General features: G+C 39.2%; 1 protein-coding gene across 1 annotated transcript in view; it reads left to right on the top strand.

Annotated features, from left to right (window-relative positions):
* The first annotated feature begins 1107 nt into the window (after positions 1–1107).
* Positions 1108–16483, top strand: part of LOC111337634 (uncharacterized) — a 21539-nt gene continuing 6163 nt past the window's right edge. The window contains exons 1-8 of the mRNA XM_088752275.1: positions 1108–1748; positions 2289–2334; positions 2920–3135; positions 3339–3611; positions 3902–4174; positions 4530–4805; positions 5199–5369; positions 16019–16198. Coding sequence (XP_088608401.1) covers positions 1437–1748; positions 2289–2334; positions 2920–3135; positions 3339–3611; positions 3902–4174; positions 4530–4805; positions 5199–5369; positions 16019–16198 — 1747 coding nt within the window. The 5' untranslated portion in view covers positions 1108–1436. The remainder of the gene's footprint in view (positions 1749–2288; positions 2335–2919; positions 3136–3338; positions 3612–3901; positions 4175–4529; positions 4806–5198; positions 5370–16018; positions 16199–16483) is intronic.

Here is a 16483-nt window from a genome sequence, read left to right as displayed (position 1 = left end):
GTCTGTTTTTCTTTGCACATTCGAACAACATTTAAGTTTTAAGAGTCGAAATGAATTCTTCCGAGTCTTTCCACCGATTAAGGGAATATCTTTATTTCAATTTTCAAAACAAACTTTTAAACTTTTGTGATTTCTCTTACTACTCCCGGTAATTAATATTTTCATTTGGTAAATAACGCAGAACTAATGATTTTATCTTTTTGCTAAATTTTACCATTGTGTGCCCTACTTGGTTATTTATTAGCAGTTGCATCGAAGTGAATACTGTATCGATGCGTCCTTGGATTCTTTGATTTTGCGTCTAAATTCTTCCTCTCGTGATGCATGAGGGAGATTTCCAGATGCCTGATGCAGCGCGGTTTTTCTTGCGTTCAGCAAAGTGAATCAAAGGACATATTTTCCTTTAATAATCTTTATTCTGATTTGAAGGAAAAGTTGGCCAGTTGTACAATCATCGAAGCCGCTTTTGGCTTTTTGTCTGATGTATTCCTCGCAGCATTGGTTACGATTTGCTGCAAATTCGGGGGTTGTAAAAATCGTCAATTTCGATTAATGTTACTTTAAAATATCTCGGTCTTTTTTTCAAAATGCGGATGTTTTTTAAGTATATCACCTGAACAGCGGTGCGTTTGAGTTATTCAGTCATAATTGCAACTGCCCTGCTGATGAGGCAGTATTCATGTATTAGCTGCTGACTAGAGTAACCTGCATAACAAGTTGTTTACGAAATTTTAATGAAACTGAAGAAAGCGGCAGATGAAGGTGGACCTATTCATACAGTTGCGACACGTAATTTCTGAAAAGTATTTCCTTTCAGAATCTTTTTAAAGCCCAAAAACGTGACTCCTGCGGGCTTTAAAGAGTCGTCGTTGCTGAAGCTGTCATTTGGCAGCATAAGCGGAAGAGGTCAATGTTGTGTGTTAAAGTTTTGATGCCGGATTTATTAAGTTACTGAAATATCTGAATCATCATTAAAGATTTTTCACAAGAGAAGAAAATCTATATGTACCCTAATATTTGTTATATTTGGACTGTCACTTCAAATGTTGTACTACAACTCCTGACGTATCAAGTATCTGATGTAGCCTCTGGGTCATATCAACTGATTAGTGAATTTATTTCAAGTCACATGAACTTCTATGAAATGAGGGCCTCTATCAGTCATCAAAATCAGGCTAAATTGTATGAAATTATTATTTCTATTTGGCTTCTGTGATAGCATGTACCCAATTAATCAGCCACACACCAGGATGACACGAGAGAAAGGGAAAAGTGGATTTCGTAATCTGCGAAGCACAATACCAAAACAAGTTGGTAACGTGATTACTTCATTACACAGCCAGAAAGGTCAACATGTGACAGCATCCTTGATGGTTGAATCGCGAAACAAACATAAGCAAATAAAGTCACATTTTTAAACAAACAGATCGACAAACATGGAGACCAAAGTGGCTAAGAACACGATCGTTCTCCCTAATGGCTTTTCATTCCATTTGATTCTTACGTTAGGTTTTCTTGGTTTTACGTGTTATTCCTTGCACCGACTGGATACGCGCCTGGCAGCTGTTGAGCAGAATTGCCAGCTAACAAGTCCTCCAAATCAGGTCCTCGACAACGAAATTGTTAAACCGATATCTACACACTCGGAGGAAACGAAGAAACAAATCTTCAAAAGGGATGTTTCTAGCTCATCCATATGTGACAAGTGTAAAAGTTTTTGTTTTAACTCGAAAGGGCACCGGCGAAATGTAAGTTGTTTTTTGATTACACAACACACTAAAAAAATTTACATGGAACGAGCAAATACTTACTTTCCAGAAGCACTAAAAAAACCTTTTGGTACTTTGGTATTTTCTTTTCTATCGCAAAGAATGAACAAGCAACAGTCATAACTCTTCTATCTTTTTTTTTCTTTTCCATCTTTGGAACTCGTTTTTGTTCCCTTAACAATGCGAATGCGTGCTTTCCTTCAGGTAGGTAGAGAGCACACTTTATTTTGAAACCAGCTCTGATGTTTCAGTTTTCGTGAGCTGTCTTACGCCCTGTCGCTCCCCAGTAGATATAAAAACCCATTTGTGCCGCTTAAGCTTTAAACGATAATTTGAACGATAAAATCTCAGTATCGATTCATTGATCTTGTATTCATCTTGAAAGGTAGCAAAGTTTCTCTGTGCATGTTTTTATTTTGATTCCATAACCTTTTGATTACCTCAGTGCAGACTTTTCCGAAAAATTTTTTTCACTATCTCGTCTCATCTGAACGCAGTATCATTTTCCTCAATCAACAGAATGTGACAGTGAAACAAGGTCAGGAGAAGATACTTTGCATGGAAGGTGAGACTAATTCTTCTAAATGTACTACCGGAAATCGTACGCCTGGGCCCATGTTGCACATTTTTCGCCCTCATAACAGTCCAGGCCACAATAAATTTTTTCAATAATCTAGAGATAATGTTTGGAATATTTACCACAATTTACTTTTTTCAATAAAATCGTATGACAATTTTCTTATCGCAGGAATAAGAAAAGTTTACAAGTAATGCTTAACACAGAAGATAGTCTTTCCTGATGTAACTCATGCTATTCCTGTTTATTTGGTTTTATCAACTAAGGAAATAATGTAAATTGGCCAACGTAAAGAGTTTAAAAGCTGACGTTTCGAGCGTTAGTCCTTCGTCAGGGCGGATGGAGAATTGTGGGTTGTGTGCAGACAGTGGAGCTACGCTATTGGAGGGAACAGAATGAAAGCATTTGTTGATACCTATGGGATAAAGGATAACCTTCTGTTCAAGAGTTTAGGGGCTTTCCGAGCTACCCAAATGTAAGGAAAGGCCGAATTTACTTTAAATCTGTGCTCAAAATGCTACTGGATTTGAAACTGGCAAGATATTATCAATTCAATTCAATTCAATTCAACAGGTCGCCGCGTTTCCCAAGGTCCTCCGGGTCCTCCTGGCTCACCTGGTCCCCAAGGCCCTCCCGGTTTACCTGGTCCTAAGGGCCCTCCCGGTAAAAGAGGAAGAAAAGGAACAAAAGGGCCACCAGGTCCTCCAGGGAGACGGGGCACTATGAGATTGTCAGGTCCCCCTGGGAAATTATCCCTCCAAACAAAACGCAATGGCAGGCCTCAGTTAGGTAAGATAGCGTGATTTGCATAAAAACCAAGACATCTTTTAAAACACTTGACCGGTGAACAGGCAACTCAGCGTTTAAGCTAAATTTGGAAGGAATGTCAGACTGAGATCATTTCCATCCATGAGATCTTTCCTCATGTTGCAGCGAACATTGTCACGCCAATGCGAAATGTATTAAAAGTCGCTTGTTTGTTTGCTTTTTAGAATTACCGCGCATCGTAACTGAGCCTTATTCTGTGACGATTCTAGAAACCCAAAATGTCACGTTACCTTGTAAAGCAGTGGGATTCCCTAAACCTATCATTACCTGGTACAAAAATGGTCACGTACTGAAGGAGAAAGAGGAGAAAAGAGTAAAGCTGAAAAAAGGAAATTTACACATTAAAGAAATTCAGTTTAAAGACCGCGGTATCTATACTTGTACCGCGGAGAATCTGCTGAGTAAAGTCCATTTAACCGTCAATGTTACCGTGAAAGGTATGTATAACAGTACGTTTTCAAAAAGAAATTCCAACCATGGTGAGCCCCGAGACACTGACAAATCACGCTAATTTAGATAACGCAGTTCAATAATTGATATATCCTTCCATTTTCTTGTTTATTTTTCCTTAATTATTTTGTTAAAATGACAACTAGGCTTACCTCATTGACTATTCTAGAGATGCAGATGCTTTGTCAATAAAAGTCAGAGGCTCTTAGTATCGGAGCCAACTGCTGAGATCAGTGACGTTACGCCTTTGATTGTCTTCCTTTACATTTTTATGCAGTACCAACAAAGTTCTTGACACATCCACCGAAATCCGTAGTCACTTACAAGACGTGGGATACCGTACTTGAATGTGACATCTTTGGTCACCCCTCCCCTGAGGTAAAATGGACACGGACTCTAAGCACACTTCCTGTCAACCGACATGTTATTTCTGGCAACAAGCTGACGATTCAAAACACGACAGGGTCAGATGATGGTGCCTATCTTTGTCAAGGTGTAAACCCATTTAATAGTGTGATAGGAGTGATATGGGTCGTTGTGAGGGATTCGGGTAAGTTCCAAAAAAGTCATAAATCATGAAGAATCATTGCGGACGTCTAGGGAACCAAACCTCCATTTTCACTCACAAGTTATAAATAACTTAGTTAAAATCCACATATCCCACCTAACTCTTGTCTGTCCCATTAAGTTCTCTTGCATAAAATAGTTCAGGACGAAGTTGCCTCAAAAACTAATCAATTTCTAACGAGAGCCTGACGCTTGACAGACTGCTTTTAATTTTTCCCTTTTATTCGCCTAAATTTGATAACATTGAATCGCTTTCCAATGAAGAAGAGCATAAATTCTCCTCTAGTAAATTCTCTTTTAGTGCTCAAACAGCTCAAATGAATTTTTTTTCCTTATAGTAACTCCTAATATAGTATCAAGTCCTGCAAGTAAGATTCTTGTGCAACAACTCGGTGACTCTGTCAGTCTGAGCTGCTCTGCCGGTGGCTCTCCACTCCCTAAAGTCAAATGGTTTAAGGAAGGAAGACCTATTACGACTACAACAGTCCATGACGGGAATGGGGTAACTGAAAGTAAACTCGTTATTCTTGGTTTCCAGCCGAGTGACGCTGGGAAATACGCGTGTCTGTTTTATAACGACAAGAATGATACAGCAGAAGCTACCACAAGTATTGGTAAGCACATCATTCATCTAAAAACCTTTTCCCGTGCTACACACGGTAGCAACCCTTGTAGTAGCCCTTTTGAAGACTCTTAGGTAAGGTAAATGTTTTACCGATGCCCTCCACGTAAGGAATAGCATTGTCTTCATCGTAATGCGCCCTTCCACAGTTTCACGTGATTTCCGGCGGACTCAATCCTGAACTGTACTTACACAATCACGTCGATCCTAAAACACCGATGACGAGTCGTTAACAAACATCTGCTGGGCTTTCGTCTCCCATTAGCTCGTTGTGAGCGTACGATTAGAAGCCTAACTCAGCATCTTCCGTCATCCTTTGAAACCTTAAGTAAAAGAGAGATCTTGGAACATCTTTGATAATTTGTTCTATTATTGTGTCTTTTAGCTTTAGTTGACTGTGGCAATCCTGGTTCTCCACGTAATGGAAAAAAACATGGCTCATACTACTGGTCTGGGGAATCTGTGTCTTTCATATGCATGCCGGGATATCAGCTGATTGGACCGTCCTCGAGAAAATGTTTGTCATCTGGTCAATGGAGTGGAACACAGCCATCGTGTAGGTGACATTTTTTTTTTTTTATATACTGTTTGTAATTACATAGTAATACATCGTTTGTTATATGCGATTACGAGGTTTGCAGTTTCCTTCTCTTGCAGGAACAATAAGCGTTTTTCACAAGGTTAAAAGACCGGAGAGAATACTAAACATAAAATCTTACTTAGTTGGATTAAGCGTTTTTGATTCTTAACTGAGTTTGAAGTATCTTTTCCCGCGCGAAGCAAAAATGTTTGGTAACAGATGCGACTACATTTCGTAAACAATAGTAGTTCATATATCATCACGATAAATATAAAAACAGCAAAAAACATACTACCAGGATCACAAAAGGCTTGACCTTGCCAATTCGCTGGTGTGGTTTCCATAAAGTGACAGAGGCTCCAACGGGATCATAACCAGAATACTGACACCTTCGCTTTCCACATTAAGGCCATAGAATTTGTCCACCATTGGGGAAACTGGTGAACGGTCATAATCACGGGCAGCGAAATTTGGAAGGGGACTACATCTCATTCAGCTGTAAACCTGGACACAAGTTAAAGGGATCACCAGAGCGTCAATGTTTGAGCAGCGGTACATGGTCAGGAGTGCAGCCCACTTGTGAAGCTGGTAAGACTCCTATATTATAAATAGTTTGACTTTGTATTTGTGGGTGGAAGATCCGCAGATTAAAACTCGTTATCGCATCACCATTTTTGACTAGGAAAGTTTAAACATTTAATGCTAAGAGTTGAAGAACTACATGTTCTTGATCAATAGAGGGAAATGCAACTGATTTTAGAATGAGTTGACACCGGTAAGTTATGTTCCCTAACTCTTAAATACGTCGTTGTTTCAGCCGAAAAACGCAAAATCGCATGCTTCCCTGAAATCTAAGTACTGAGGTCAAAGGTCGTTTTAAAAAGCATTCTTAACAGCTCACTCCCAACTTCAAAGCCTTCCTTAGCTCAGGGCTTAAAATAGCAACTGTAGTTATACGATACAATAAAAATAACAACTTCCATCACTGCGTCTTGCAGCCACAGTTAATTGCGGCAATCCTGGATCTCCACGCAATGGACAAAAGCATGGCTCACTCTACTGGCCTGGGGAATCTGTGTCCTTCACATGCATGCCGGGATATCGACTGAGTGGACCGTCCTCGAGAATATGTTTACCCTCTGGTCAGTGGAGTGGAGTACAGTCCTCGTGTAGGTGACGTTACTCTGTCCATGTATAGTTTCTCGTGCTTGGAAACCCTGATGAAACCCTCGTATTTGTTTTGGAAATAGTACTTAACAGTGAGAACTTTTAATAATATTCCAGAAAATCAAAATCTTATGACCAATGTCATAAAACCGCCTTTCAAGTTTGGATTAGCGATATTCTGCTGTCATAGAATAAATGAAGGGTTAACTTTATTTCTAAAAGTCACACCAGCAGTGAAAATTCTGAGTATTCAACCTTACTCTAATTAGGTATTTTTGATGGTGAGCTACATTTAGAGGATCTTTTCCCGCGCGGGGCATAAGTATATGAAGAATGATAAACACAGTGGTCTCCATTTTTCTTGATAATGACATGTTCGTATCTAGGTACTTGTTCCTAGGAGATCACAGTCTTCTTGGGCTTTGCTCTCAGAAAACTGCTCACTTCTCAGAGCAAATAGTATCCAAAGACAAATATTCAGGCATATTTTCAGCAAATAGCAAATAACCTTATAATAAAAAAAGAGCTCTCACCACTTCTCTCGTGTGATTAAATGGACCACAACAATACTAATATCTTCAATTTGCACTTAAAGGCCTCAGACTTTGTCCACCATTGATGAAACTCGTTAACGGTTTTACGAAAGGGCAGCAAAACTGGGCAGGAGAACATATTTCATTTAGCTGTAAGCCTGGTTACAAGTTAAAGGGATCATCAGAACGTCAATGTTTGAGCAGTGGTACATGGACAGGAGTGCAGCCCACTTGTGAAGCTGGTAAGACTAGAATGTAAAGAGTTTCACTTCTTGTTTGGCTGTAAATCAAATGTTTATTGTATCAACAATTTGACTAGGAACGTATTATCCTCAAAATTTGATTTTGAAAGTTGAACTAGATGTTCTCGGTCAGTGGAGGGACTTGCAATTTACAAAATTAGTAGACAGTGAGAAAATTTGTTTCCTTCCTTGTATAACTAACCCTTCGTTCTTGGAACAGAAAATCCAAAAACATCAATACTCCACGGAAAATCTCAATATTCTCGGGTAATACAAATTTGTTCTAGTAAAACACAAAACTCAGCAATAAGACTACGGAAATGAAACGAGACGAAACTTAAAAATACCTTACTCTCTGAAACAAACATAGAACGGAGCCTGAAGAACTTTTATAAGCAATTCTTACTGGCTATATCTAAGGTGAATAAAGGCTGATAGTTTCGAAAGAAACTTCAACTTTGCTGATATATCCAAATTATATCTAAGCTGATTTTGAAAAGCAATGTGAGTACGTCGCTCCTAACTACGAGCGCCTATTTTTCTGAGGGCTTAATATTGGAACTGTAGGTTTACAATACAATAAAAAATAACTTCTATTCCCGCGTCTTACAGCTAAAGCTAATTGCGGCCATCCTGGATCTCCACACAATGGACAAAAGCATGGCTCCAATTACTGGTCTGGGGAAGCTGTGTCCTTTACATGCATGCCGGGATATCGATTGACTGGACCGTCCTCGAGAATATGTTTATCTTCTGGTCAGTGGACTGGAACACGACCCTCGTGTAAGTAACATATTTTTGCCTTAAGTAAAGAGTTTATTTCAATTCATTTTCTGAAAAACAGCCAATTTACGTTATGTTACATCCTTTGTGACCTATTACCAAGAGGTTTCTCGACGAATCCGAACGAATGAATTGCCAAATTTGTGAATTAGCATTCATGCATAAACAATAGTAGTTTATATATCATCACCATGAATATAAAAACAGCAAAGAACACACTACCAGGATAACAAAAGGTGTGACCTTGCAAATTCTATTGCGTAGTTTCCATAAAGTGACAGAGGCTCCAACGGGACCATAACCAGAATACTGATACCTTCGCTTTCCACATTAAGGCCATAGAGTTTGTCCACCATTGGGGAAACTGGTTAACGGTCTTAATCACGGGCAGCGAAATTTGGAAGGGGACTACATCTCATTCAGCTGTAAACCTGGACACAAGTTAAAGGGATCACCAGAGCGTCAATGTTTGAGCAGCGGTACATGGTCAGGAGTGCAGCCCACTTGTGAAGCTGGTAAGACTCCTATATTATAAATAGTTTGACTTTGTATTTGTGGGTGGAAGATCCGCAGATTAAAACTCGTTATCGCATCACCATTTTTGACTAGGAAAGTTTTAAACATTTAATGCTAAGAGTTGAAGAACTACATATTCTTGATCAATAGAGGGAAATGCAACTGATTTTAGAATGACTTGACACCGACAAGTTATGTTCCCTAACTCTTAAATACGTCGTTGTTTCAGCCGAAAAACGCAAAATCGCATGCTTCCCTGAAATCTAAGTACTGAGGTCAAAGGTCGTTTTAAAAAGCATTCTTAACAGCTCACTCCCAACTTCAAAGCCTTCCTTAGCTCAGGGCTTAAAATAGCAACTGTGGTTATACGATACAATAAAAATAACAACTTCCATCACTGCGTCTTGCAGCCACAGTTAATTGCGGCAATCCTGGATCTCCACGCAATGGACAAAAGCATGGCTCACTCTATTGGCCTGGGGAATCTGTGTCCTTCACATGCATGCCGGGATATCGACTGAGTGGACCGTCCTCGAGAATATGTTTACCCTCTGGTCAGTGGAGTGGAGTACAGTCCTCGTGTAGGTGACGTTACTCTGTCCATGTAAAGTTTCTCGTGCTTGGAAACCCTTATGAAATCCTCGTATTTGTTTTGGAAATAGTACTTAACAGTGAGAACTTTTAATAATATTCCAGAAAATCAAAATCTTATGACCAATGTCATAAAACCGCCTTTCAAGTTTGGATTAGCGATATTCTGCTGTCATAGAATAAATGAAGGGTTAACTTTATTTCTAAAAGTCACACCAGCAGTGAAAATTCTGAGTATTCAACCTTACTCTAATTAGGTATTTTTGATGGTGAGCTACATTTAGAGGATCTTTTCCCGCGCGGGGCATAAGTATATGAAGAATGATAAACACAGTGGTCTCCATTTTTCTTGATAATGACATGTTCGTATCTAGGTACTTGTTCCTAGGAGATCACAGTCTTCTTGGGCTTTGCTCTCAGAAAACTGCTCACTTCTCAGAGCAAATAGTATCCAAAGACAAATATTCAGGCATATTTTCAGCAAATAGCAAATAACCTTATAATAAAAAAAGAGCTCTCACCACTTCTCTCGTGTGATTAAATGGACCACAACAATACTAATATCTTCAATTTGCACTTAAAGGCCTCAGACTTTGTCCACCATTGATGAAACTCGTTAACGGTTTTACGAAAGGGCAGCAAAACTGGGCAGGAGAACATATTTCATTTAGCTGTAAGCCTGGTTACAAGTTAAAGGGATCATCAGAACGTCAATGTTTGAGCAGTGGTACATGGACAGGAGTGCAGCCCACTTGTGAAGCTGGTAAGACTAGAATGTAAAGAGTTTCACTTCTTGTTTGGCTGTAAATCAAATGTTTATTGTATCAACAATTTGACTAGGAACGTATTATCCTCAAAATTTGATTTTGAAAGTTGAACTAGATGTTCTCGGTCAGTGGAGGGACTTGCAATTTACAAAATTAGTAGACAGTGAGAAAATTTGTTTCCTTCCTTGTATAACTAACCCTTCGTTCTTGGAACAGAAAATCCAAAAACATCAATACTCCACGGAAAATCTCAATATTCTCGGGTAATACAAATTTGTTCTAGTAAAACACAAAACTCAGCAATAAGACTACGGAAATGAAACGAGACGAAACTTAAAAATACCTTACTCTCTGAAACAAACATAGAACGGAGCCTGAAGAACTTTTATCAGCAATTCTTACTGGCTATATCTAAGGTGAATAAAGGCTGATAGTTTCGAAAGAAACTTCAACTTTGCTGATATATCCAAATTATATCTAAGCTGATTTTGAAAAGCAATGTGAGTACGTCGCTCCTAACTACGAGCGCCTATTTTTCTGAGGGCTTAATATTGGAACTGTAGTTTTACAATACAATAAAAAATAACTTCTATTCCCGCGTCTTACAGCTAAAGCTAATTGCGGCCATCCTGGATCTCCACACAATGGACAAAAGCATGGCTCCAATTACTGGTCTGGGGAAGCTGTGTCCTTTACATGCATGCCGGGATATCGATTGACTGGACCGTCCTCGAGAATATGTTTATCTTCTGGTCAGTGGACTGGAACACGACCCTCGTGTAAGTAACATATTTTTGCCTTAAGTAAAGAGTTTATTTCAATTCATTTTCTGAAAAACAGCCAATTTACGTTATGTTACATCCTTTGTGACCTATTACCAAGAGGTTTCTCGACGAATCCGAACGAATGAATTGCCAAATTTGTGAATTAGCATTCATGCATAAACAATAGTAGTTTATATATCATCACCATGAATATAAAAACAGCAAAGAACACACTACCAGGATAACAAAAGGTGTGACCTTGCAAATTCTATTGCGTAGTTTCCATAAAGTGACAGAGGCTCCAACGGGACCATAACCAGAATACTGATACCTTCGCTTTCCACATTAAGGCCATAGAGTTTGTCCACCATTGGGGAAACTGGTTAACGGTCTTAATCACGGGCAGCGAAATTTGGAAGGGGACTACATCTCATTCAGCTGTAAACCTGGACACAAGTTAAAGGGATCACCAGAGCGTCAATGTTTGAGCAGCGGTACATGGTCAGGAGTGCAGCCCACTTGTGAAGCTGGTAAGACTCCTATATTATAAATAGTTTGACTTTGTATTTGTGGGTGGAAGATCCGCAGATTAAAACTCGTTATCGCATCACCATTTTTGACTAGGAAAGTTTTAAACATTTAATGCTAAGAGTTGAAGAACTACATATTCTTGATCAATAGAGGGAAATGCAACTGATTTTAGAATGACTTGACACCGACAAGTTATGTTCCCTAACTCTTAAATACGTCGTTGTTTCAGCCGAAAAACGCAAAATCGCATGCTTCCCTGAAATCTAAGTACTGAGGTCAAAGGTCGTTTTAAAAAGCATTCTTAACAGCTCACTCCCAACTTCAAAGCCTTCCTTAGCTCAGGGCTTAAAATAGCAACTGTGGTTATACGATACAATAAAAATAACAACTTCCATCACTGCGTCTTGCAGCCACAGTTAATTGCGGCAATCCTGGATCTCCACGCAATGGACAAAAGCATGGCTCACTCTATTGGCCTGGGGAATCTGTGTCCTTCACATGCATGCCGGGATATCGACTGAGTGGACCGTCCTCGAGAATATGTTTACCCTCTGGTCAGTGGAGTGGAGTACAGTCCTCGTGTAGGTGACGTTACTCTGTCCATGTAAAGTTTCTCGTGCTTGGAAACCCTGATGAAACCCTCGTATTTGTTTTGGAAATAGTACTTAACAGTGAGAACTTTTAATAATATTCCAGAAAATCAAAATCTTATGACCAATGTCATAAAACCGCCTTTCAAGTTTGGATTAGCGATATTCTGCTGTCATAGAATAAATGAAGGGTTAACTTTATTTCTAAAAGTCACACCAGCAGTGAAAATTCTGAGTATTCAACCTTACTCTAATTAGGTATTTTTGATGGTGAGCTACATTTAGAGGATCTTTTCCCGCGCGGGGCATAAGTATATGAAGAATGATAAACACAGTGGTCTCCATTTTTCTTGATAATGACATGTTCGTATCTAGGTACTTGTTCCTAGGAGATCACAGTCTTCTTGGGCTTTGCTCTCAGAAAACTGCTCACTTCTCAGAGCAAATAGTATCCAAAGACAAATATTCAGGCATATTTTCAGCAAATAGCAAATAACCTAACAATAAAAAAAGAGCTCTCACCACTTCTCTCGTGTGATTAAATGGACCACAACAATACTAATATCTTCAATTTGCACTTAAAGGCCTCAGACTTTGTCCACCATTGATGAAACTCGTTAACGGTTTTACGAAAGGGCAGCAAAACTGGGCAGGAGAACATATTTCATTTAGCTGTAAGCCTGGTTACAAGTTAAAGGGATCATCAGAACGTCAATGTTTGAGCAGTGGTACATGGACAGGAGTGCAGCCCACTTGTGAAGCTGGTAAGACTAGAATGTAAAGACTTTCACTTCTTGTTTGGCTTAAAGCAAATGGTTATTGTATTAACAATTTGACTAGGAACGTATTATCCTCAAAATTTGATTTTGAAAGTTGAACTAGATGTTCTCGGTCAGTGGAGGGACTTGCAGTTTACAAAATTAGTAGACAGTGAGAAAATTTGTTTCCTTCCTTGTATAACTAACCCTTCGTTCTTGGAACAGAAAATCCAAAAACATTAATACTCTACGGAAAATCTCAATATTCTCGGGTAATACAAATTTGTTCTAGTAAAACACAAAACTCAGCAATAAGACTACCGAAATGAAACGAGACGAAACTTAAAAATACCTTACTCTCTTAAACAAACATAGAACGGAGCCTGAAGAACTTTTATCAGCAATTCTTACTGGCTATATCTAAGCTGAATAAAGGCTGATAGTTTCGAAAGAAACTTCAACTTTGTTGATATATCCAAATTATATCTAAGCTGATTTTGAAAAGCAATGTGAGCACCTCGCTCCCAACTACAAGTGCCTATTTTTCTGAGGGCTTAATATTGGAACTGTAGTTTTACAATACAATAAAAAATAACTTCTATTCCCGCGACCTACAGCTAAAGCTAATTGTGGCTATCCTGGATCTCCACTTAATGGACAAAAGCATGGCTCCAATTACTGGTCTGGGGAAGCTGTGTCCTTTACATGCATGCCGGGATATCGATTGACTGGACCGTCCTCGAGAATATGTTTATCTTCTGGTCAGTGGACTGGAACACGACCCTCGTGTAAGTGACGTATTTTTGCCTTAAGTAAAGAGTTTATTTCAATTCATTTTCTGAAAAACAGCCAATTTACGTTATGTTACATCCTTTGTTACATATTACCAAGAGGTTTCTTGACGAATCCGCATGAATAACCAAATTTGTGAATTAGCATTCATGCCTTTTTATTTTGATCTTCAATTATTGCTTTCTCAAGCAACAAACATACTGTGCAGATCTAATTTACAATTGGAAACCAGGCAGACGCAGTAATAAAGTCGGTAGCCTCCATCTGGCGCGAAGACAGCCCTGAAGGTGCACGGTAACCTTAAGGAAAATAACCATGAAGATGAAGATGACGTCTCTGCTGACGTCCCATCTCAACCTTACTACACTGTTAAGCGCGACTGAATATATCCACATAGAAGTCTGCGCTATATAAATGTAAATATATAAATATGTAATTTTCTCTCCGAAGTTCACACTTTTCCGCGAGCCTCCCTCGCGGAAAACTGTTTATTTCTCCCATTGGCCTGTTTGTATTGTCCTCCACCTGTTTAGAACGGTCACTTAAGGCGTAACCACAAAAAATAAAACAAAGAATTGCCTCTTGAGTCAAATTTTTTTTTATCTCGCGGAATCAATGTTAGCACCTTCTGTTCAAATGTCCACAACGCATTGCAGATTATCTTTCTTTTTTGGACTGTTGGGACAGATGTTACACACGAATAACACGCAAGTTTTTTCCTGGTCAACCTGTGGGTGACCGCTTGATACAGGTTCTACTGTGATTGATATTTTAGCATCATTAACATACTGTGCAGATTTGATTTACATCTAGAAACCAGGCAGATGTTTTAATACACACAACAGCTTCCATTTGGAGCAAAAATAGTTATATATGGTTATTTTCCTTAGGGTTACCTTGCACCTTCAGGAGTGTCTCGCGTGCAAGCGATGTAGCGCGTCCGGTTTAAAATGTAGATATCTAAACCCCTATATCAAATTAAAGCTTATAGGACTGGCTCTCAGACTATACCAAAAATTTTGAAAAAAAATTAATTGTCGAATTTTTCACGACTTCTAAATGCGAGCGCCCGAATCACCTTTTGAACGTTACATGTTAAAGCGAATTTTGTTTGTCTCTTATTTAACTCTTTACCGTCCGGCAAAAAACCTTATAATTTGGCCATACAAAACTTAAGCTAACTTTGTTTGTCTTTATATGAATTATCCCTTACAATATTTGCAGTTTTGAGTTACCGTGGGCTCAGACTTTGGAGTCACGTGACCTAGATTCCCCGCCCGTGTTTGGATGCGTTCAAATCGATTAGTTTTCTCGCGTTTATAAGTGTTTTTCGAGCCATTTACCTTCTACAGAAGCCCTCAGGACAGCATCATTAAGCTGGAATGTGGGTAGAGGCAAGCCTCTGAGAGAAAACAGAGGTGAGAGGTGGTTTCATATAGACTGGACCGCCAGAATGCTTTTATGCAAGCTTGGCGATGTCACAAGTGAAGTCGTGTCTCTGGCCCATCTGTGCATGGTTACTAGGACCTACCAAGGCTTTTTGGGCCAGTTTTGAGTGGCAAAAGTCTCGATCGATGTGATATTTTGTTGGTAGGATTGGGTGGCCCGACACGATTCTAATAACTTACTAAAGTGGAAATGTGAGGTGTTGCCTTCTCCAGTTGTGGTGGAATTTCCCAGAATTCTTTTCGGTCAAAAACGAGGCAAAGGTTGTGTTTGCAACACTAGCTTTCGTCGAAAGGAGGAACAAGGGCTAGCGGATAAAGTGAGAAGGCATCTTCCAGCCAAACAGAAAGATCTGGCCCTGAGGTGTGTTTTGAATGCAAAATTTTGATTTCTTGAGCAAGTTTTGATCTTGAAAGCTCGACACTTTTTCAGTGTTGCTCTTGGAGCAGAATGCTGGATTTTTGGGATTTGTTGTTATATGAACGGTTCACTGCAATGGAAATCGGGAATCATTGTGGGTGTTTTAGGCTGCAATAAGTGTCACATCAAACAGCCCTGCAATGTACACACTTACATAATGTTGTCTCTTAATTTCAACAAGAAACAAATAACAACAGTTATGGGTCTTATTTGCCCAATGTGTGCTTAGATTGCCCAATGTACAAAAATCGCTCTTGAAAAAAATAAGTATTTAGAAATAAAAAATTCGGAGACACCTTTTTGTTGTTTATATGTAATAATTAGCTACTGTCAAAATTTGAGAGCAATCGAACGAACTCCCTTTGACTTGTAGCTCTTAAAAGGTGATTCGGGCGCTCGCATTTAGAATTCGTGAAAAATTTCGACGATTCATTTTCTTTCAAAATTTTTGGTATAGTCTGAGAGCCAGTCCTATAAGCTTTAATTTGATATAGGGGTTTAGATATCTACATTTTAAACCGGACGCGCTACATCGCTTGCACGCGAGACACCCCTGAAGGTGTACGGTAACGTTAATACATTATGTTTTCCACAAAGCTCACAATCCTCCAGGAGCCTCCCCCTCGGCAAAATGTTCGCTTCTCGCAACAGATAAGACATCCAGAGACTTTTTCATGATCTGTGAGAAGCCATGCACGATAACACAAATATTTTTCCTTTTTAAGGTAGCAAACTTTGTCCACCATTAAGAAAACCGGTGAACGGTTTTATTCATGGGCAGCAAAACTGGGAAGGTGAACACATCTCATTCAGTTGTAAGCCAGGTTACTGGCTAAATGGATCATCAGAACGTCAATGTTTGAGCAGTGGTGCATGGACAGGAGTGCAGCCCACTTGTGAATATGGTAAGAGTTCTAACCTGTAACGCAATCTCGTTTATTTATCGGCTGCGGTCGGTTTTAGTAAAAGGTGACCCTATATTCTACTGAAGGCATATGAATCTGACCCAGCATGCACTGGGAAAAACATTTTCAACTGTTGACTCAGAATGATAACAGTAAGCAGAAATCTAAGTTATTACGTTTCATTTACCAAAGCTCCAAGTTTCTTTGTAGATTCAGAAGGTGTCATATAAATCAGCGAAATCCCTCACTCTTCGCAATTTAAAATGACAATTTTGGGCGTTTATA

This window comes from Stylophora pistillata, chromosome 3 (assembly GCF_964205215.1).
Source record: "Stylophora pistillata chromosome 3, jaStyPist1.2, whole genome shotgun sequence".
NCBI lineage: Eukaryota > Metazoa > Cnidaria > Anthozoa > Scleractinia > Pocilloporidae > Stylophora > Stylophora pistillata.
This window is presented reverse-complemented; position numbering and strand designations above follow the sequence as displayed.